Consider the following 22,998-nt stretch of genomic DNA (forward strand, 5'->3'; position numbering starts at 1 on the left):
ATGTCATAGAGTGTTCTGCCTATGTTTTCCTCTAAGAGTTTGATAGTGTCTGGCCTTACATTTAGGTCTTTAATCCATTTTGAGTTTATTTTTTGTGTATGGTGTTAGGGAGTGTTCTAATGTCATTCTTTTACAGGTAGCTGTCCAGTTTTCCCAGCACCACTTATTGAAGAGGCTGTCTTTTCTCCATTGTATATTCTTGACTCCTTTATCAAAGATAAGCTGACCATATGTGCGTGGGTTTATCTGTGGGCTTTCTCTCCTGTTCCATTGATCTGTATTTCTGTTTTTGTGCCAGTACCATACTGTGTTGATTACTGTAGCTTTGTAGCATAGTCTGAAGTCAGGGAGCCCGATTCCTCCAGCTCCGTTTTTCTTTCGCAAGATTGCTTTGGCTACTCGGGGTCTTCTGTGTATCAGAGTCCCTTTGAATGTGCAGCAGGAGCCTCATCATGAAAGAGTGGAGCAGTGGGGCCATGAGCATCCTCATCCAGATACTACACTGTGGTCCATGCATTCTACCATTGCCTGACCCTTCATATACCTCATTCCTTAGTCTCTTCACCAAAAGCTTATAAAGCACTGTGTTCCCCAGCTAGTATCTGAGTACATTTTCCTGGAACATAATGCAGGCCTTCCCTTTCAGCTCTGTTCAATTTCAACTCATGGTGATCTACTCATCATTCCAATCTAGTGAAATTATCTTGCATCTGGATTCATCCACCTCATATATCAGCTATCCCCCTCAGCTTCATAGCGTCAGCAGAGTTGATACCATCCAGGTCCTTATCCTAGTAAATCAATAAATCAAAAAGGATTGATCTAAGAACATCAGTCCATTTAGTCAAAGGTCTTTGGGTGGAGTTTACTGAATTATATTATCATCTAGCTCAGACTATTCGTGAAATAGGATAAGAAGGATTTTTTTTCAAATGCCTGTCTGAATAACTCCACCGTTCTTCTGACCTGTTAGCTAATCTATCAGCTGCTGACCGAGTTAAAAAGGATAAGCAGGCATGATTTACCTCTAGGAAAGCCTTGCTGGCTCCTAGTGATTGAGTCCTTTCCCCATCGTTCAAAGACCATCTTTTTAATTACCAGTTTTAAAATCTTCTCAGCAATGTCAACATCAAATGACTGATAATATCAAGCTCATTGCTTTGTGGGTAAATGAGATAAATACTTATCCCTGTGCCTTGGATATTAGAAATACTTTATATGCAGTAGATAGGGTTCTGAAAGCAGCCTGACATAGTAGGAAAAGTATAGATTTTTTGGCATCACAGAGATCTGAGTTCAAATCCCAGTTCTACCACTTACACACTAGGTCCACTCAAGCAAGTTAGTTAACCTTTCTGAGCCTTTGTCTTCTCCTCTGTAAAATACTTATTTTGAAAGATTCTGTGGGGATTAGGAATCATACACGAAAACATCTTAGGATGCTGTCTGTCATATAATAGTAATAAGAGCAAATTTGTCCTGACGATTGTTGACAATGTCTGAATTCTCTCATCAGTAGGTTCTAAGAATTATAGGTTCAAATTGTTTGGACATTCATTTGGAGCAGCTAAGTGCCCATCAAGAGCTTATTTTCTGGACTTCCCTGGTGGCGCAGTGGTTAAGAATCCGCCTGCCAATGCAGGGGACATGGGTTCGAGCCCTGGTCTGGGAAGATCCCACATGCCGCGGAGCAACTAAGCCCCTGAGCCACAACTACTGAGCCTGCGCTCTAGAGCCCGCGAGCCGCAACTACTGAAGCCCGCGCGCCTAGAGCCCGTGCACCACAACGAAGAGTAGTTCCCACTCGCCACAACTAGAGAAAGCTTGCACGCAGCAACGAAGACCCAACACAGCCAAAAATAAATAAATAAATAAAAGCTTATTTTCCATCTTATCAGTGTTGGTTCTCGTCCCTGTGGCTTTAAAAGCAGTCTCCTTCACCAAGAGGACAGAATACCATGGAAACTAAGTAATCCCACTTTCCCTGTAATTTAGCATTTATTCTTACTTAAAACCTAAGGTTGCTATGAATTTATCATTAGAGTACTTACTTATATATGGGTTACAGCTATAAATAGTAATGGTATTTCTCTGTGTGAGTTAGATGCTGAAGTTAAAGAAAGGAATAAATCGAATTATAGTAGATCTCTGTGAAAGACAAAGGAAAGTCTTCGGTGAATCTATGATAAAAATATAGTTGCCACTTCTTTTTTTCTGCTCTCTCTACTCATTCTATAAAATTGCTCAGATCTTCTATGCTTACACATAATAATAGAAATCACACACAAAAAGTTCAGTCAGCATCGTAGAAATGTAATATTTCTATGTGTCAAAGAAATAGACAAAATTAAAAGGCAGAAAACAATTGTAAAGCATACTTACAAGAAATACGACAAAAAATTAATATTTTAACACATTTGGAACCCACAAATCACTGAGAAAAACACTAAGACTTCAGTAAATATTTTACAGAATAGAAAGTATAACACCTTTCACAGCATAGAAAATACAGTCGATTAGTGTGGGAAAGTCTTTAACCTTAAACTCACTAGTATCCAAAGAAGTTATGAAAATGGAGAAAGAAACAGCATAATCATAATGCAGCATGGTATGTCCTAGGACAGGAAGAGCTCTTTTAAGAAGAAACCTATGAATCTCCTTTTCTTTATCTCTGGAAGGAGACTTTGCCTTGTATTCTAAACAGAGAAATGAATAGTATCAGATCCACACTTTGTACACCTTAAACTGACACCATGTTGTATGTCAATCATATGTCAATAAAAAAGAAATTAATATTTTATTTTACCTGTAAAAATCTTGCAAGGATGATAGCATAGAGATCGTTTTCTGAATTTGTAAGGGAATCCATGCAGGTTAATCGTTGATAACCAGGTCAGTGAAGTCAAAGGCAGTGGGTTAATCATCACGCTGGGGGAGCTACTTCCTTTTCTGGTGACAGACATTCATCTCCCCACAGAGCTTCCCCCACAAACACGTGCCGTCTTAAGTTCACAGGCTGCAGTCCGTGGAAGGAACTGCTAAAGACCAGCTATGGCTGGAAAGCTCTCTGTCCTTTTCAGTACTGGACAAAACCTACAGTAACAAGAAAGGTAGATTCACATGTAAATATTACTTTACACATGGCCTTCACTCCACGTGCATAGCTCTCTCTTTATTTCTTCGTGGTAACTTCTGTGTAAATATTACATGCTCTTCTCTCTTGTTTTAAAACAAAAATTACACTACTTAATACAGGCAGGCATTCACAAAAGCACTTGTGTTGACAACCTCTGTCCCTCAAAGATTTCCATCACAACTTGTTACTTACCTTTGAATTTTTTTTTTTAAATTATTAACACCTTTAATTATTATTTATTTATTTATTTATTTTTGGCTGTGTTGGGTCTTCGTTTCTGCGCGAGGGCTTTCTCTAGTTGCGGCAAGTGGGGGCCACTCTTCATCGCGGTGCGCGGGCCTCTCACTGTCGCGGCCTCTCTTGTTGCAGAGCACAGGCTCCAGACGCGCAGGCTCAGTAGTTGTGGCTCACGGGCCCAGTTGCTCCGCGGCATGTGGGATCTTCCCAGACCAGGGCTCGAACCCGTGTCCCCTGCATTGGCAGGCAGATTCTCAACCACTGCGCCACCAGGGAAGCCCACCTTTGAATTTTAACCAAAACTGCATTAAAATATTTGGGAGTGTTAGTAACTTTAATTCGCCTCTCTGGTTTATTCTGCAGCCTCACTCTGCCTGCTGAAAGGCCCTCACGCAGGTCACCAGGGACGTCTTAATTGCCAAATTTTATGGGCTCCTTTTAGCCTTTCTCTCGAGACATTTGGCATTCTGCAAACTCCCCTCTCTGGCTTCTGTGACTCCCTCTCTTCCTGTACTCCTCCTTACTCTATTCACTTTCTTCATTTTTCTCTTTCTGAAATGTGTTTAGACAGAGGGTTCTCTGTGACTGGGTCTTTGGCTTTCTCTTCAAGGGATCTTTCCTGCAGCTTCAACTGGTCCTGTACGCTGGTGCTCCCAAGTCCCTCTCGACCTCTCATGGACCACAGATCTTGTGCCAGCTTTTACTGGACCTCTCCACTGGTGCATCTCAGGGGCACCCTTAACATTTCTCAACCTGGACTCATCCTGTCCATCCAAACATGCTTTGCTCACGTTCTCCATCTGGGTTACTATTAACGTCACCCCCATGAATGCCTCTCCCCAAACCTGGGCATCATCCTAGATGCTTTCTCTCTCTCCTCTCGTGGTATCATTCCACGTACTTCTTCCTCTGTAGTGCCTCTCAAATCTGTCTTCTTTCGTAGATTGCTGTTGTCCCTCTTTTTAACCTTTATTGTCTCTCTCGTGGATTATTCATTTATTGATTCAATGGACTGTTGAGTAATTTAATTAAGAACATACATAGCCCTGGCCTTAGATGTGGTAAGTGATGAGGAAGAAGACAGCTGGGGAAGAGGATTCCCCGAAGAGAAGGCCTCTCTGAGGCCTGAAGCAAGAATGGGAGCCAGTCAGTTGAAGAGGGGACTGTGTGGGTGAATGTTCTGAGGCAGGAAAGAGCTCAGAACATTCCAGAAGCTGAGTGAAGATAGTGATTGGAGAGAGTGCTATCAGATAAGGTCAGGGGTCAGACCCTACAGGTCCGGTAGGCTTCGGTAAGGGGAAGCCAGGGTTTTAAGTAGGGGGTGGTAAGATTTATTTAAATTTTAAGATAGTGGCTCTGAATGCCATTGGAGCACAGACTGGATGGGACCCAATGTTTGGACGTTAGGACTCCCAGGCACTGGCTCCGGACTGCTGTCTCTGAAACCAGATTAAATCAGGTCACTCTTTTCATCGGACATGCTGTCATCACCTCACCTTCGAGATAAAGTTTGAAATCTTTACCTGATAGGCTAGTCTTTCACTGTATGATCTTTGCTTACTTCTTCCGACCTGTGAATATCTGGTACTTCCACCACATCAAACTACTTATGAGTCTCAAAAAGGCCTTGGACTGTGCTGTCCCTTTCCTGTCAGTCTGTTTAGTTCCTCCTCATCCTTCAAGGTCAGCTCAAGAGCCAGATCTACGGAGAGGCCTGTATCAGCCAGCCCGCTCCCATAGTGGGTGCCCCTCACGCTGGATTGCAGACACGTTCACGCACTTGTCTCCCTCAGTGCAGGGGCCGGGGAGGGGGACAGCCAGGGTTGCTGGCAGGCACATCTCAGAGGTGGCACATAGATCTTCTCCCTAAGTGTCGGCAACTTGGCCCATTTTCCTTTTCTCTCGTGTTCACTCGTACTTCTTTTCATTCACAAACAGAACTTTTCCTAATATGACAACTGAAGCAATGCAAGCCTCAACTTTCTTTGGTTTCTGAATAGCACCTTGCCTTGATATCGCACTTTTTAGTTCGTAGAATCCCTGCAGATATCTGTTCCTATTTTATCTCCACCGTGTCCCTGTGAGGATACCGTACAACACAGAGCTTGCAGAGAAGTCAGGGTTCCTGTTCAACGTGATGGCGTCACTCTGTGGCAGATGACCTAGAATACTGGGACCGAGGCACCTTGGTCCTACTGTCTCTACATCTGGTGTATTTATATTTGTGCTCCGGTTTTGATTTCCTCTTTGGCTGGCCCAAGAGTGACTGACAGAAAAATATTTTTAATTTCTAAATGGTTCAGTTTTATCTATCTTTGTTCATCCTTTTAAAATAATTTTCTGCATTTGTGGTTTAAAAACTATTGTTTGGTTAGTTTTGGGGGCTTTTTTGGGAGGGAGTTGTTTGTTTTGGAGGTTTTTGTTTGTTTTGTTTTTTTTGGCTTTAAACAACAAAAATTTATTCTCTCACAGTTCTGGAGGATAGAAGTCTGAAATCAAGGTGCCTGCAGGGCCGTGCTCCCTCTGAAACCTGTAGGGCATCCTTCCTTGCCTCTTCCTCATTTGTGGGAGTTTACCTGCACTCTTTGGTATCCTTGGCGTGTAGCGGGATCATTCCAATCCTTCATCTTCACTGGGCGTTCTTCACTGGACACCTGCCTGGTTGATTTTTAATTTTAGGGATTTACTGGTGTTGTCTTTGTGGCCCAGAATATGATTAATTTTCTTAAATCTTCCACGGATATTTGAAAAAGAATGTGAGCTCTTTTGATACAGTATAAAGTTTGATATATATATAATACATTAAGTCATATGTTCTATATAAAACCCCTAATATCCCAAGATCATTTTTATCTTCTTTCTCTGTCAAAGATTGAGAGGTATAAATTTGTTTCCAGCTGCTATTGTGGTTTTGGTAATTCTCCTTCTATTACTAGAAGACATTGCTTTATATATCTTGATATTGTTATTCAATACATGAAAGTTCATTATAGTTATATCATTGTGTAAAGTATCATTTATCAATAAAAGATAATCTTTTTCTTTAACTCAGTACTCACCTTTTAATCTCCTTTGTCAGATGATTACAATACCACTTAACACCTTTTGTATATCTAATATATATTTTCTCATTCCTTTATTTTTAACTTCATTTTGAATGGGTCTCATAAAAATTCTAAAGATACATTTTAAAATTTTTTAACCAATATTTAAGACTTTGTCATCTAATAAGTTTAAGCTCTTTACGTTTCATGCTTTTGTCAAATTTCTGCCATCTTATTTTTTCCTCTCTTTTACACTTTCTTGTTATTTTTCATTTCTCTTTTTCTTTTTGTTACATTGGAAATTTTTTCTTTGTTTTTTATTCCACTGATTTGGAGTTTATACAGTGCAATCCCCTTTATATAGTTTTTAGTATTTAAGCCTGTATTTTTTCAACCATATTAAGAATAAAATGGTGTCTATAGCCTATTTTTAAATGAGACCATGTTTTAAGACAGCTTTAGTTTACATGCTGATTAGTTGGTGATGCTGTGATAATGTTTTTTTATTCTGGCTTATTTCATAGAAAATTGAATCTGAGAGTTAAGACAAGGACTAAATAGCAGAAAAAAATATATGCACATAGGATATATGTGTCCTTTACCTTATATTTTTAAAATATTTTCCTCTACTTTCTGATCGTCATTTATGGTTATTTCATGCTGTAACTTTTTTCTTTACAATTCAGTTCATTTAAAGAGTGTATGTTACCTTCCAAGTGGGCTTTCCCCATCAGGGACTGAAAGGAGAAACGATATAACAGTCTTACATTTCTATTGCATTTAACAGTATGCAAAATCTGTGTTCACATACATTTCTCCCAGTGAACTACACAAAAGCCTTAGATGTTATTATTCCCATTTTCTAGATAATGAAACTCAAGCTCAGAAAAATTAAATACTTGACCAAGTTCCCAAGATACCGAGACCCACAATTATGAACACAGAGGCTGACTTAAGGGTGAAGGAAATCTTAAACTCAAACCCAAATCGTTCTGATTTCAAATCCCAGGGGGTCCTTTAGCTACAGCCTAGCTGGACTCGTGATGCAGCTGACCCCTGGAGTGTGTGGCGCTGTCACTCGAAGATATCCCTTGGACCAGCCCACTGCCCGGCACGAGGGAGGGACGGAGTTAACGTTAGCTGATTGAAGGTGTTAAAATCATCATCCCCGTCAACACTAGGTGGCATTGTTTCTCTGGATGTCCAGCAGGTGGCACTGCAGAGCCAAGAGGATGTATCCCTTCCCTTTCAGTGAAGCTATTAAATTCCATACAGGTCCTGAGAATTTCAAAAGCAATCAATATTAAAAGTACAGGACAATAAAGGAGATGCATTTTAAAATCAGTGGCTAAAATACATACATACTGCATATTTATAAATCAAAAAATTTAAATAATTTGTCATAATTCTTTTTCAACAACCAAAAAAACCCCACAGGTAAAACAATTTGAGAGTGATCTACATTAACCAGCCAATCTAGAGAAATTTCTAATTTCAAATTAATTCCAAAAATCAATATAGTAATCATTTAGTGGGCTTTGGGGAGCCTTCACGACTCCTCTTCAGCATGGTATCAGCTTTGGATCTGAAGGAGGCCTTTGCAGAACACACTGTACCTTGTCCACCCCTCTGTGGGAGCTGGTAGGCAGTGCCCCCCCTGGGGACACCATGAGCTCCTCTTCTTGAGGACAGAGATCACATCTTGCTCATCTTCATGTCCAACACCTTGTCCCATCAGTGGATTAAAAGTCCAAACCCTGAACTCCGGTCCAGTGCAGTTTGAAGAGGTGACAGGACATGGCACACTGGAAGAGGAGTGTTCTTGTCCTAACTAGTGGGTCATAGGATGACAGGGGATGGAACCTGTCGTGGATGACAGGTGATGGAGGACTGGAAGAGGTCCCTTCCCCTCTAGATGCGGCACACGAGCCATGTGGTTGTGTGTGCTTATTGCTTCACTGACTGCTCGAGCTGGACCCACAGACACACTTGTGTTTGGATCACTATTATCCACTCCTCTCTTTTAATCTTAATTCTCTATGATGCTTGGGTAGGGAAGGGGACCAGGTGAAGGAAAGATGTAATCCCCAAATCACTTAATATGAGGTTTTAAAATGCATTTTATGCTGCCTCAAGATTATTACAGAACCAGCTAGGTATTCATTGCTTGCTGGGCGTTGAGAACTGTGATCAAAAGACCTCTAAAACCCTCTGTGGTCAAAAGAAGCGTAAAAGGAAGTATTTCCTTCCTCTTGAAGTGTTTTGTCATCTAATTGTAGGTATCAAAGCGTATGATACCAGCAATCATTAGAGTTCAGCATAAGACAGCACTCGTCAAAGTGCTGAAATTTTTAATAGATATGTTGTAGCGATCTGGTTAAGGAGGAAGAACCACCATTATTGGACATTTAAGTGTCAACCACTGTATTGGATAATTTCTAGTTTTGTTTTTTTTTTTAAGAAATGCTGTTCTGCCTCTTCTTTCCCTTTATTTATTTATTTTTAATTTTGGCTGTGCTGGGTCTTTGTTGCGGTGTGTGGGCTCTGCTTTGCGGCACGCGGGCTCTCTAGTTGTGGCGCACAGGTTCCGGAGCATGTGGGCTCAGTAGTTGCAGCGTGTGGGCTTCGTTGCCCCGCGGCATGTGGGATCTTAGTTCCCCGACCGGGGTTCGAACCTGCATCCCCTGCGTTGGAATGTGGATTCTTAACCACTGGAACCACCAGGGAAGTCCCATTTAGTTATTTTTTTTTAAGCACCCAAAACTCCCATGAGATAGCTCATTATTCCTTACAGAAGAGGCAACTAAAGCTTAGAAAGTCTGAGCAACTTGTACAGCTTGTACAGCAAGTGAGAGGCATGACCCAGACTCAAACCCTGATCTCCTGTGACCTGCTGAGCCCGTACATGATCTCCCCACCTTTCTCCAGGACCATTCAGAATGGGCTGTAAGATCAGCAAGTCTTCACGTCAGGGCTGTGGCTTGAGTTTCGAGTGTGCCACGCAAGAGCTGACAGGTGGGTGGGAGGCAGATGCGTCTGTTAGCATCCCAGAAGGAAAGAGATGGGAGACTCACAGTGGCAATTATGGGAGTTCAACGAAAGGACCGTGTACAGAGGCGTGGCGGCAGGGTTATAGGAGCCAACGAGGGGACATGAGGCTCTTGGGGAAGGTTCCCACCTCCGGGCCTGGAGGGACAAGGGCAGGGAATGGCGTGGGGTGAACCTGGTGTGGCTGGGGGAGAAGAGAGGCCCCCAGCAGCGGTGGCCACCGTTAGAGGGTCCCCAGCAAACTGCACCCAGGCAGTGAGAGAGTGGGAGGAGGGAGTTGGGAACAAACCCAACTCTGTGTCTCCTCGGGCCCCCAGATCTCCTGTTGGCTGAATGCACTGGAAACCAGAAGGCAGGGGAGTCCAGTCGGTCTGCGGGGCTCAGCCTCAGGGTACAGAGCAGGGCAGACGAGAACGGGGAGTTGCTGATGTGGGAACAGAACGAGAGTGGGCTGCCCACGCCGTCGTTGGGAGAGGGAGCCGCAGGGGTCCAGCCGGAGGATGAGGAGCTGGGCGTGGCGTCGGCTGGGGCGCAGGCTCTCCTGTGGAGGGGGCTCCGGGAGGTGGGGGGAGGTGAAGGTGAAGGGCTCCGGGAGGTGGGGGGAGGTGAAGGTGAAGGGCGTCCGGGAGGTGGGGGGAGGTGAAGGTGAAGGGCGTCCGGGAGGTGGGGGGAGGTGAAGGTGAAGGGCTCCGGGAGGTCCCAAGCGTCCAGGAGGGGTCACCTGATCTCAATCTGGTACTCAGTGGTAAGCCAGTTTTGTTTCATGTAAGCCAATGTTAATTCATTTCTTGTGTGAGCCAGAGAGCTGGGGAGGGATCCTGGAACAACGATGCAGGGAAGGAAGGCGGGATGGCTATCTGCCCGTCCGCCGGGACCGTGTGAGTGCGTGTGCAAGGTCCCTGGCAGAGTTCATTTGGCTCTTTCTGTCTTCCAGTGACCTATGGGATGATGAGCTCCAGCGTGTACTACTATACCCGCATCATGTCCCAGCTCTTCCTGGACACCCCGGTGTCCAAAACGGAGAAAACTAACTTTAAAACTCTTTCTTCAGTGGAAGACTTCTGGAAGGTATTTGCAGATGATCTCTTGTTATTGAAAATTGTTCATTTGGCTTCATAAATTCAGTTCAGGCCCACAAGGGCAGAATTTGATTGTTTTGTCTTGCTTCGTTTTTTTGTTTTTGTCTCTTTGCTGGTGTTGGAATGTACCCCAGAACAGTGCCTGATACAAGGCAGGCACATTCTTTCAAAGATCTCTAATGTAAAATTCAACCCAGCCCTCCCCAAATTGTCACAAATTCCAACATTAGTATTAGAGGATAAGCAATGAGGGATACCATAGGAAAAATATTAAACTGATCTGGAAGATGTGTTCAGAATCTAAGAAAATGGGGAGGGAAATTGGAAAGGAAATGATTACTTCCTTCTGGGGAAATACTTTCTAAAATTCTTAGTAAACCCTGGGGTCAGAGCTATTGATTTTAAAGATAGAAGAACTGGATCACAAGAACCTAAATATACTAAATAATGCCTAAAAATACCTGGCATCCAAAACCACACTTGTATAATATGAATCTTTTCCACCTCAAGGGGGCAAATCACTCCATCTCTATTGATTGTCTGATAAGGATAAGACACTGAGAAATGGCTGGGTCTGTCTTTCCTATAGGCAAAGTAATGAGAGACTTCTCACATATACACAGTTCTGTGATAATGAATGCCATACTCTAAAAATGGAGGGGAGGAGCGGGGTGAGAAGTTAGAGAGTTCATTCACCCTATGACAAAATAATCCAGACAATTTAAAGATCCATCAGATAGCAGACTGGTTTTCAAAACTATCATCTTTTCCTCTCCAATGATTGTGAACCATGATTATGTGGGATGCTGTTTTAATAAGGGAAAGTGGAATTGGTCATGGTTATGGATTCATTGCAAACTGCACCCTCTCCCCAGCCTTTAGTCCCAGAGTAAAAATCAGAGTCGCCACGTATGAAGTGCCCATTCTGTGCCAGGTGTAACCACCATGCAAAAGATAGATATTACAGATGCTCGAGGCCTCACAGCTAGCAAGGAAATGACGCAGCAAGACTGGAGCAATAGCCAATCTCTCTGACAGCAAAACCCACCCCTGTCACTCTACCCTGTTCACGGAGTTGCCACACTGTTGGTCACACAGACATTCCAGGAAGGAGCAAGGCAGCCTCTGAGCTTAGAGTTTTTCCAAAATGTTGCCTTTGCTTTCAGTTTGCGGAAGGCACCTTGTTGGATGGGCTCTACTGGAAGATGCAACCCGGCAACAGAACCGAAGACGACGACCGGAGCTTCATCTACTACGAGAACCTACTCTTAGGGGTACCACGTATACGGCAACTCAGAGTCAGAAATGGATCCTGTTCCATCCCCCTGGACTTGAGAGACGAGATTAAAGAGTGCTATGACGTCTACTCTGTCAGCAGTGAAGACAGGGCTCCGTTCGGTCCGAGAAATGGAACCGCGTAAGTGTCTGTGGCTCCGGGCCCTGGGCTGTCACGGACATTCATTCGTTCGTTCTCTAACCCCTTCGCCAGGGAGAAGATGCCTTCAATGCTTGTACTTAAGGCCGTGGCCAAACTTTGGTTTCTCAAGTTTTCTTTACTTTTTACCCCCTTTCAGCTTCTGCATACTTATTTTTCAGAAGGCTAAATTGCTGACCATATCCCCACAGGAAAGAAGCTACCTTCACCTTCAGAGGTTTCTGTTAAGGTGCCTGATTCCTATTCTTATAAATCCAGTAACGTGGTTCACTAGGTTGTTAGTAGGAAGTTTTTTGGTACAGAAATTCTTTTTTATTAGCTCTTAGAAATAAATTCGCGTTCACACTACAATTACTTAAAGTGTATCATAAGCTCGTGAGGCAGTTATTCTGTCTGGTGTAAAGCCTGTCCTTCTCAAATGCGTGTTTTTGATTTTGAGTACGTGTCTGCATTGTGCGTATTTGCAGGGATTTTGGGTACTCTTTGTTAACCATACTTAAAACATCCTGTGTATTAAGGGAGGACCATCCTTATTTCTAGAATTATTATAAAAAGTGAGAAGAGTTCTCAGGTTGTCCCAAGGTCGACATCTTGGGGCACGGGCCCTGGGTGAGTCACTGCGGATAGAATTGTCTTCCAAGTTTCACTAAACTAATTCTTTCAGTTCATCTAGATCCCTTTCTTGAGAACCGAGACACCAGAATCCAGATTAGTTAATACACAATGAGGACAAACACCTTTTCCATAACCAGATTCTTTGTCTATCGTCCAGTACACACCCTCTTTAGTACCTGGACCCATAAGGAACAAACTTACTAAACATCCGAAGATTTAGAGTAAAAAGACTGAATCTCAAAAGACATTTTTTCCCAGGTTGTGATAGTGATTTTGCTCACTAATGCTCCTTTTTCCAGTTCCTGCAACGCATATGCTTGCACTTAAACTATGGTACCTTGTCTAATATTTTATCTCATGCCATTGGCAAGAGAGATTCATGCAGCCTCTATCCTATGCTAGATGCTATCTAAGAAGTGAATTCATGCATTATCTCATCTACTTTTCACGGAACAACTCTGAAATAGGTATCAGCTCCACTTTATAGATGAAAAAACATCACCGCTAGTAAATGGAACCAGCTTGACTCCAAAACCCATGTTTCTTTTATGACGCCACATTGCTTCTTCCCTATTAATTATGTTGCTACGGTGGTTGCTGCCGCCCTCAGCTCCCCGTCAGAGTTCAAGCTTCTTGAGGGCAGGGACTCTGGTTCGTTCACTGCTGTATTTCCAAAGCTTTGAACGGTGCCTGGAACATCCAAGACGCTTATAAGTGATTTTCACTACAGGGTGGGCTACTGAAGGGATCCTTCTTGGGTGTATTTAAACCATCCCTGGTCCTGCCAGGGTCTGAGTTACTCCCATTTCTCCTTCCGTTCAACTCCAAACTTCTTGAAAGAATAGTTTTCACTTGCCAGTGATTCACTTTTCCTTACCGGTGATTCACCCCTTAAAGCTTAAGCCCTTGCTTTTGACATCTCTCTTGGAAGCTACCAGGGGGTTTGTTCAGTTTGCTGATTCACTGATCGATGTCCTGCCTTCATGCTGATCAGCCCCTCTGCAGGATTCGGCCGTGTTGAAGGCTCGTTCTTTTGACTTTGGTGAGTGACACTGAAATTGGATCCTCTTAATTCTGCACCCCGCTTCTTATCTCTTATTGCCAGGTTCTATATTCAGGCCTCTGTGTTTTCTTTCTTTATACTCTTTCCCTTGACATTCAGATGGCTCCCACTCTCATCTCTATTTGATGATTCATCGTTTCTTCAACAGATAGACTGCGTGCTAACATGCGCCAGGCATGTTCCCAGTGAGGTCTCCCTTTTCTAGAAATGCTCTTGGTGCTGGTTGGAGTGACAAAGCAGCAGTAAACAAAACAGAAGTAAATCCCCTGTCTTGGCAGAGCGTACATTCTAGTGATAGAAGATGAGTGTGTGTGCCACCTGTATGTCCCACCAGCTCCGATGACTCAACATGCGCCAAACCGAACTCATCGCTTTTTCTCTTTTATTTATTTTTGGCCATGCCACGCGGCATGTGGGATCCTACTTCCCCAACCAGGGATTGAACCCGTGCCCCCTGCATTGGGAGCGCGGAGCCTTTTTTTTTTTTTGCTGCGACAGGTCTTAGTTGCAGCACGCGGGATCTTCTTTGCCACGTGCGGGATCTTTAGTTGCGGCATGCAGACTCTTAGTTGCGGCATGCATGTGGGTTCTAGTTCCCTGACCAGGGATCGAACCCGGGCCCCCTGCATTGGGAGTGCGGAGTCTTAGCCGCGGGACCACCAGGGAAGTCCTGGAACTCATCACTTTCTTGTCGGATCTGTTCTTCCTCCTGTTCATGGCACCACCATCTTTGCATTACCCAAAAAGAGACTCGAGTCTTTTTTCAGAAGTCCCCTCTCCCTTGCCCCCAACTTCCAAATCAGTGCCAGGCTCTGTTGACAGTCACCTCCGTGGCCCTGTCTCGGCCCTCCCTTGTCCTTCCCACCTCACTGCTCTACTTCAGGCCTCATCACCTCTCGGTTCTTGCAAGGACAGCTGACTCAGCTGTGTCGGGGTCCCTGGGACCAGCCTCAGGTTCAGCGATTCTCTGGAAGGGCTCCCAGGATTCAGCATATATTCATGGCTGAGCTTTACTACAGTGAAAGGAAATACGCAAAAGCAGCGAAAGGGACAGGCTCATGGGGCCAAGTCTGGAGGGAACCAGGTGCCAGGTTGGAAAGGTCCTCTCCCAGTGGAGTCACACAAGACATGCGTCTTCCCCCAGTAACGAGTTGTGACAACATGTAGGAAGCATTGTCTGTCCGAGAAGCTCGGCAGAGACTTGGTGCTGGTTACATAGGCAGGCTCTGCCCGGCACATCCCCAAATCTCAGACTCCCAGAGGGGAAGCAGGCGTGGGCATAAGCCACCTTGTTTGTACAGAAGCCTAGGCACTCTGAGCCACTCCTTCTGGTCAGAGGAAGTTTTACATCAGTGTAGGGAGCCGATTATCACCGAAATTCCGGATGCCAGCCGAGTCCAACCTGGACTCTTTAAGGAAAGGCGGTCTCAGACCCGCTGTGTTAGCTCTTTTCCACACGCGTGCCCTCTCTCTGTTCCTCCCCACTCCAGGCTTCTCCACCGCCACCAGAGTAACCCCGTTCTGTGCCTCCAGAAACCTGCCCTGCGGGGACCCCTTCATGCCTGCCCCTCACCATCTGACCAGAGTCTACCTTTCAGCCTTCTCTTCTTCATCATGTGGGAGCCAAACCGAACGACTGGCGGATGCCTCGTACTTCTCTGGCCCCGCCTGCCTAAGTCTGAACCCTGCTTACCTTTCACAGCCTAGGTTCAACGTGGCTTCTTCCAAAGCCTTCTCTGGTTCACCTTTCCCATCATCGCTGAACCTCCAAAGAAGGCTAGCTTCCCTCTGATTGGCCCGAGCAATTCTTTTTTGGTTCTTATTATCACCTACCTTGTATTTTCGGTGTTTAATTACAACTTTTCTCTCCCCACTTATTATAAATTTGGGAGAGAAAGGATCTTAGTTCATCTTTCTGTCCTCATTAGTACCAAAGAAGCATCTGGTTCCTGAGAGCCCTGTCAATGTTTGTGGATTAAACTCCCAAATGCTGTGTGGAGTCTTATTTAGTTGAGATGCTGATGGTGGCACTTGATGAACTTGTACCTCTTTTGGCTGCAATTTGTGGGGGGCCTAGAGTCAGCTAGTCCCTAAGTAAGTCACCCTGAAAGGCAACCATATAAACTGAGGGCTGATAGCACAGGCCTCTGAAGGCAGACTGTCCTGGGGTGGTTTCCTGACTCTACCTTCAAAAGATTTGAGACTGACTTGACCTCACTAAGCCTCAGGGCCCTTATTCCTAAAATGGGCATAATAGCTATATGAGAATGATGTAAGAAAGCACAAAGCAGCATGGCAAGCACATTACCCAGCTTGACGAGACTTACAGTTATTTGTTACGTACTCTGTCTTACCAGGAACCAGTTGTCTTTGTAATTGCCCCAAGTGTGCCACTGATTTTACCTGTTTGTTTTGTCTTTGAATTAGTTGGATCTACACAAGTGAAAAAGACTTGAATGGGAGTAGCCACTGGGGAATGATTGCAACTTATAGTGGAGCTGGCTATTACCTGGATTTGTCAAGAACAAGAGAGGAAACAGCCGCTCAGGTTGCCAACCTCAAGAAAAATGTCTGGCTGGACCGAGGAACCCGGGCAACTTTTATTGACTTTTCAGTGTACAATGCCAACATTAATCTGTTCTGTGTGATCAGGTGTGTATAAAGGGCACTCATGCCTCCCACTTCTGTGTATTTGTATATACATCCTAGTCTGGAGTTAGACCAGAAAATCATTGCCTGCCATTGGCTAAATGAGAGTTTCAAGGATCAGAGCTGACAGCAAGGGGGGGTGAAAACCAAAGCTTACTGGGATAGGGGTTTTTGGGGGAAGGGAGTTAGGATCCGGGGATATTATGAGTTAGGAAGAACCTTAAGTCTGGTCCAAGTTCATCCCAAGGCTGGAACCTTCCCAGATAAAGCACTGTGTTTTGCTAACATCTCTCCTTTCCCATTATGAGGACGATCAGTGCTCCATGCTCTGCTACCGAGGCCCCCAGGCATCGTGTCTTAACTCATTTCCCTGAGTTTCCCCTTCTCAGATGATGCGCGTGCGATTAGAACGCAAGCACAGTAGTCGGGGCTATGCCTGTGTTCAGTAGGCGCCCCGGTACCTGCTCACACTCAAGAATTACCAAAGGCACATAAAGTTCCTTCCGCAGGTTCTGTGATGTTGCCATCATGACCGTTCTGGCGGCAGCGAGGAAACTGACAAAGATCCCACTGGCTTGTCTGGGACCTCTTGCTCATTCATTCATTCAGCAAACGTTTATTGGACACTTAATATGTGCCAGGCACTGTTCAAGGCTCTTGGGATGCATCAGTGAACAGAATAAAGATCTCTGCCCTTGTGGAGCTCACATTCAACCCGGAGGAGATACTAGATGATAAACAATAAGCAAAGGAAACAAATTAATTAAATAGCATGTTAGAAGGTAATATGTGCTATAAAAAATGCACAACAAGGCAAGGGGGATCCAGAATTCACCCGCCTTAATCCTCCTGGTGAATATGGCAGCAACATCCAGACGTTGCTGACATGAATTACTCGCACATATATTTACCCACCAAATAAGAAGGCTAAATTCTCATAATAGCCTTATTTTGTGATTATTTTTGAGGCTAAACTCAACTGCGCTTTACATAGCCACCTGGATTCTCCCAGTGTTTATATCTAACACTTTTGCAGAAAACAATATCACATTAAATCAAGTAATAGTTACTACTAAAAATGAATGAAAATCTATTGCAATTATTGTTGAACTTCTCCTAATGATTCCAGTGAGCACAGAAAGAGGATACACGCAGGCAGGCAACTCTGATTGACATTTAAGGAGATATCTATTTATAGAAGGTATAAATGAGTATGTCTTCCACTTCCTCCCCATACTGTAAGAGTGAATATCGTCAAGGCAGTTGCTTCATTTCTCTACATTGTTGCCTCAATTTCTGGAGGGCTTGATGATGCAGCACCAGAACAGGCAGAGAGAGATGATTCAGCACACAGAGGCCACTTCCTGCCCTTGTGAGTTCCCACTGAGGCTGCCACAGGCTCTTTGTTTCAGTATTGCTCTCCTGAGTTTGTGGTTCTCACCCCTACGCTCTGGCATATTGAATCAGAAGAAAACAGGAGGTTGATAGTGCCAGGGAAGGAAAATGTTTCACACTTCTTTGACCAATTCTGATTTGCTATAGTCCTTGCCTATACTTGATTATTGCTCATGCTTGAGCCCTAGATACTTAGGTTCTAGGAGCGGCCACCTGTCCTGTCCATCCTGTAATGGGAGAGATGGTTACACCTAATCGCTGACTGGAGATCTTTTAAAAGTCTTAAAGTTAAGGATCTAGAGAGTCTGTTTCTAGTGTGAAGGGAAATTGTACCATTAAGTGAATCGTTGAACCTTCTCAGTGTGACACCTACAAATGGGAATTTGGCAAGAAGCATCTTCACTTCAGTTATTATAAAGCACTAAAGATCAGTGCCATCAGCGTGAGTGTAAAAGCATATGTCAGTGTTGCAGACAGTCAGACATTTCCTGAGCACCAATTCACTATAACGCTCTGAGAAGTTCCGATAGCAAAATGGTCCCTGTAGGCAAATTATCTGATGCTGGTTAGGTGTCACCAAATGCGTGAATGAGAAACTCATTCCCTATCTTTATATGTATATGAAAGAGACATCCTGCTTCTCAACCAGGCCATACATGTTTTGATTGATGACATATATTTCTTATGTTCTTCATTCCCCAGTTGAAGGACTTGCATTTAATCAAAGTCCTATAAAGTCTTGTGTGTTGATTAACTTCTACATTTAAAAATAAGTGTATAGCATTTTGAGTGGTATCAATACCAGAAGAGTAAATGGGAGACGGAGGAGGAATAACCTCTTTGTCTGGGAGGCCTTGGGAAGTCTTGTTGTTTTTGTGACACAGAATTCTACAAGGATGGAGTTACTGGCTGTGATAAAAACATTTTGCCACTAGTTTGGAGTGACTGTGGTCTCCGTTTTGTTACCTTCTAGAGCAGGGACAGAATAGATGATGTTTTTCCTGGCTGCATCCATGCGTTGTTGTTATTGTTGATGTTGTTAATTGTTTTAACTGTTCTTATTGCAACGCAGATTATTGGTCGAATTCCCAGCAACAGGCGGTGTGATTCCATCTTGGCAGTTTCAGCCTGTGAAGCTGATCCGATATGTCACAACTTTCGATTTCTTCCTGGCAGCCTGTGAGATTGTCTTTTGTTTCTTTATCCTTTACTATGTGGTGGAAGAGATATTGGAAATTCGCATTCACAAGCTGCACTATTTCAGGAGTTTCTGGAATTGTCTGGATGTTGTGATCATTGTGGTAGGTTTGAGAACAACACCAAATCCCCTGCTCTGTTATAAAAATGTGGTAGAGGCTTTGCTCCCCTCGGTGTTGTGGGTCTTGATCTTCCTGAAGGAGAATCTAAAGGTTCTCCTCTATGCTATCAACTTCACTGTTACTAACTTTCTCATTTTGCATGAGTGACCCTTCTGCATATGGAAGTGGAGAGGCATTTGCAATAAGCTCTCACTTGGCCACACTAATAACAAGAATGGGTTAGTAATTCGTATTTGGCTTTGGCATGCCATATGAGATGTGGGGAGAAAACGATTTTGTTTATTCTGCTTTGGCTAATGATATTTTTCTTCAACCAGAACAAAAATCAGTTTATATCTTTCTGCACATGTGTAAAGTTACGGCATAAAGAAACATCCAGGAAATTTTGGAGGTGGCAGAGAAAACCTCCCTGCAGTTTCAAATGTCCTGCAAATAGTCCACAGTGTACAAAATGTAAATGATGGCCATCAGCGTTTTCTGTAGGAGGTGCAAGAAACCATAAGGCAGAGTTACGATTGAGTTAAGACTGTCACCCCTTGTGGAGCCCTTGCCTGCCTGTGACTCTGTTACAGATTCCAACACTTGTTCAAGACGGTTTCTCTTCAGCACCGTCTTAATCACTTCCTTCCAGAGGCCTTAGTGTAAGATGTATTTTTGCAAGCTTTTCTCCCTTCAGCAATAACACATAATCTTCTGCTAGTCTGTTACACGTTAGAGCATATAACAACATGCTTAATGGTAACACGCTTAAAAGTCCATCCTTTCCAACGACAGAGCTGCGCCTCTGAAATCTTAGTAAGTGATGCGTTATCCTGTTCGCATTCTCTCTTCTGTTATCCTGCTTCTTAACCAATATTGTTCCTCCCCAACCCAAAATTCATTTGGCTTTGTGAAGCATTTACATCAAGTCATTATCAAATCACCACTAGGGTCAGTTGGTAAAATATAGAAAGTATGTTACTTAATATATTTTAATATGCTATTAAATATAGAAAAAATGTTATTCATATGTAAGTAAAAGGATACTTAAGACATAAGCTATATGTGTGTATTGCATGGCGATAATGATACAAATAGGCGCAATAATAACAATAATTGCTAACACTTCAGAAGCTGTCTGTGCTAGGCACAATTCCAAGTGCTTTTCCTCTACGGCAGTTCATTTAGTCCTCACAATAACCCTCTTAGCCACTCTGCCACCGCCCTCACGCCACATACATGTGTACTTCAGAAATAACTTTTACATCAAATACATATTCCTATGGAATACAGCACGGAACCCATCTGATCCCGATGCAGTTAGAAGTGCATCCCTTCTTTCACGATGGCTGTGTAACATCACAGAATTCCTGTAGCTAAACTCTTGATTCCCAAATTCTCAACATATTAATAATGAACAGAATTACAAAAGAATTCCCGTACTTAAAGAGGCAGGAAAGGCGATGATATGGGAAATAATTTTCCAAAATATTTCTGTACTGCACGATGGCAGAGTGCAGTTCATATACACTGCAAATCAGTCTAGAAAACAATTATTATTTGGAGGCCTAAGGATGCAAACTCCGCTTTTTTAGTTTACATGGATACATTTATGTTTCTGTCATTGAGAATAATGGTAAAAAAGTGGGTGTGATATTATGCTAATTAATGTTTTCTTTTTTTTTTTTAACCAAATACCTTCAATGTGAGCAAAGGACTAGTCAGCGGCATTCAGCTTTTTGATTATGTACACATATCAATGAAAACTTTGATGACACACCCTAGTGTATTTTTATTTATAAAGTGTGTGTGTGTAGTGGTGTAATAAGTACATTTGTAAAAACATACACAGCATAGAATTTGAAATATTTGGATAAAAATAAATACAAATAGAATTCTAACACTTTCTTATCACCTGCCTAGAAGTTTTAATGTTTTCATCTCACATCCCAGTGAATTGCCTCGTACCCACCTTGGAGACCACTGGGAAAATAGCTGATGACATCATGGAAATTGAGGCTAGTTTCTTGGCTCAGCAGCTGCAGAATTTTGCAAGTGTTTCTTTGAAAACTTGCTTCCCTGTGCTCTTATTTTTTTTAACTCTTAGTGCTGACAAGACAACAGTTCAGACAGTGTGCTTTTATGAGAACAAGGAACGGCTGCTGGCATCCTACTTCTCCTTTGAAACCTTCTCTAACCCTTTAGAAATAGGGCATGCTTTCCGTGAAGCTTATGTCAAAGAAAGAAAGTTCTTTTGTAGACAAGAGATGAGAATCTCAAAGAAACCTCAGAGCCACATAACGACCACAAATGCCCACCAAACCTCTTTCCTCTGTTCTTCTCTCTCATTCTCTATTTGGAAGGAAGAGTCTCAGGAAATTTAGTGTATTTCTATGATATTGTATAAATGACCACATATTCCATATTTTTATAAACATTTGCCCCAGGCAGAGCAAAAACAAAGGGTACCTAGTGAGAGTTGGTAAAGGGTTATTTTTAGATTAGTCAGTCAGCCCTTTTTTCTCAGGGAAGTCCATGCAGAAAAACACTTATCAGGGTATTCCAGAGAGCTCAAAGGAAGTATTCCTACCACCAGTGCAGAAATACTAGACTAAGTCTGGGAACCCTTCACGGGGAAGACAAGGAAGGTGGGGAGGTTGGCTTTTTCAGCTGTGGCTGGCAGACAGGCAGGTCCCGACTCTGATAATCACCAGGACAGCCATCTCAAGAAGGGCTGATGGAGTGGCCCTTGGCCATCATCCGTGAGAAGAGAGAGATGGACAGCAGAGGTCACGGCAACTGCCATAGCCCGCCTGCCGTGGATTTGGGGTCCATGTGGGGGCCCCGTGGTTATGGCTCACCCCTAGCACTTTACACACATACACGTTAATCCAGTGGTGATGGGTACAAGGCGGGCCCAGCGTTCCCCTCGGATTTTTATAGGCCAGAACCAAAGCAGATGTGAAGAGTTGTATGGTCATGAGTTAAAGGACAGAAGCAAGCAAGAGGGGAACCCTTGGCTCACATATCCCCACTGCGAGCCTTCTCGAGCCCTCTGTGCCCTTCGTTCCCGCCACCTAAGACCAAGCTCATTCTTTCCTGTCACGAGCGCTCCTTTGAGCATGTCTTCTTTCACCCTTCACCTATGTTGTGTGATGCCAGCTTCTTAGAAGGTTTTTGTGCTATTTGTCTTTGTGTGTTTATCTGCTCTTGGACCAGAGTATAAGTTTCTCGAGGAGAAGGTTTGTACTTTTTACTTGTATTTGTTCCTCTTGATCCTTCGCACGGTGCTGTGGCCACAGATACCCACCATGTGTTTGTTGAATAAAGGGAAGAATAGATGGCTAGAAAATGAAAAAAAAAAAGGCCCTGCAAATAAAAACAGAGAGCGAGGTGAGGCCTGAGAAAGCAGAAGGGTGGAAAGTGATTTAAATGAAGGTGGCAGAAAAAAACAGAAGGCATTCCTGTTTGAGTTTCCTTTTGTAATAAAGTGACATCTCTCGGGTGTGTGCACGCGTGTGTGCAGGCACATGCGTGCACACGTGCACTCACTGGATTTCTATTCCTAAGGAAGTGCGAGCGATATATCGTTTTACTCTTTTACGGCAGTGCTCAACACTTTCCCTCCGTGTGAGTGACTTAATTTATGAATGCTGTTGGGTGAGTAGAATGGTGAGCCCTAGAACTAATACATTCGTGAAGGAAAATAAACTAGTCATTTTAAGGTAAGTTATATATTTCTAGAACACTGCAATAATATATAAATCTTTTGTCTTCCAGCTGTCAGTGGTAGCTGCAGGAATTAACATACACAGAACATCAAATGTGGAGGTGCTCCTACAGTTTCTAGAAGATCAAAATGCTTTCCCCAACTTTGAGAATCTGGCATACTGGCAAATACAGTTCAACAACATAGCTGCCGTCATAGTATTTTTTGTCTGGATTAAGGTAATTTATAAATGTCAGGTTCAGATTTTTAATACTGTTTTTGTCTTTTTA

The 22,998-nt window shown here is 43.4% G+C and overlaps 1 protein-coding gene across 1 annotated transcript in view; it reads left to right on the forward strand.

Moving 5' to 3' along the window:
- The window catches only part of PKD2 (polycystin 2, transient receptor potential cation channel), a 54,225-nt gene that overhangs the window by 11,845 nt on the left and 19,382 nt on the right, over positions 1-22,998 (forward strand). Inside the window, exons 3-7 of the mRNA XM_059922380.1 lie at positions 10,400-10,533; positions 11,711-11,961; positions 16,085-16,309; positions 18,774-19,002; positions 22,780-22,947. Coding sequence (XP_059778363.1) covers positions 10,400-10,533; positions 11,711-11,961; positions 16,085-16,309; positions 18,774-19,002; positions 22,780-22,947 — 1,007 coding nt within the window. The remainder of the gene's footprint in view (positions 1-10,399; positions 10,534-11,710; positions 11,962-16,084; positions 16,310-18,773; positions 19,003-22,779; positions 22,948-22,998) is intronic.

Source organism: Balaenoptera ricei, chromosome 5, assembly GCF_028023285.1.
Source record: "Balaenoptera ricei isolate mBalRic1 chromosome 5, mBalRic1.hap2, whole genome shotgun sequence".
Taxonomy (NCBI): Eukaryota; Metazoa; Chordata; class Mammalia; order Artiodactyla; family Balaenopteridae; genus Balaenoptera; species Balaenoptera ricei.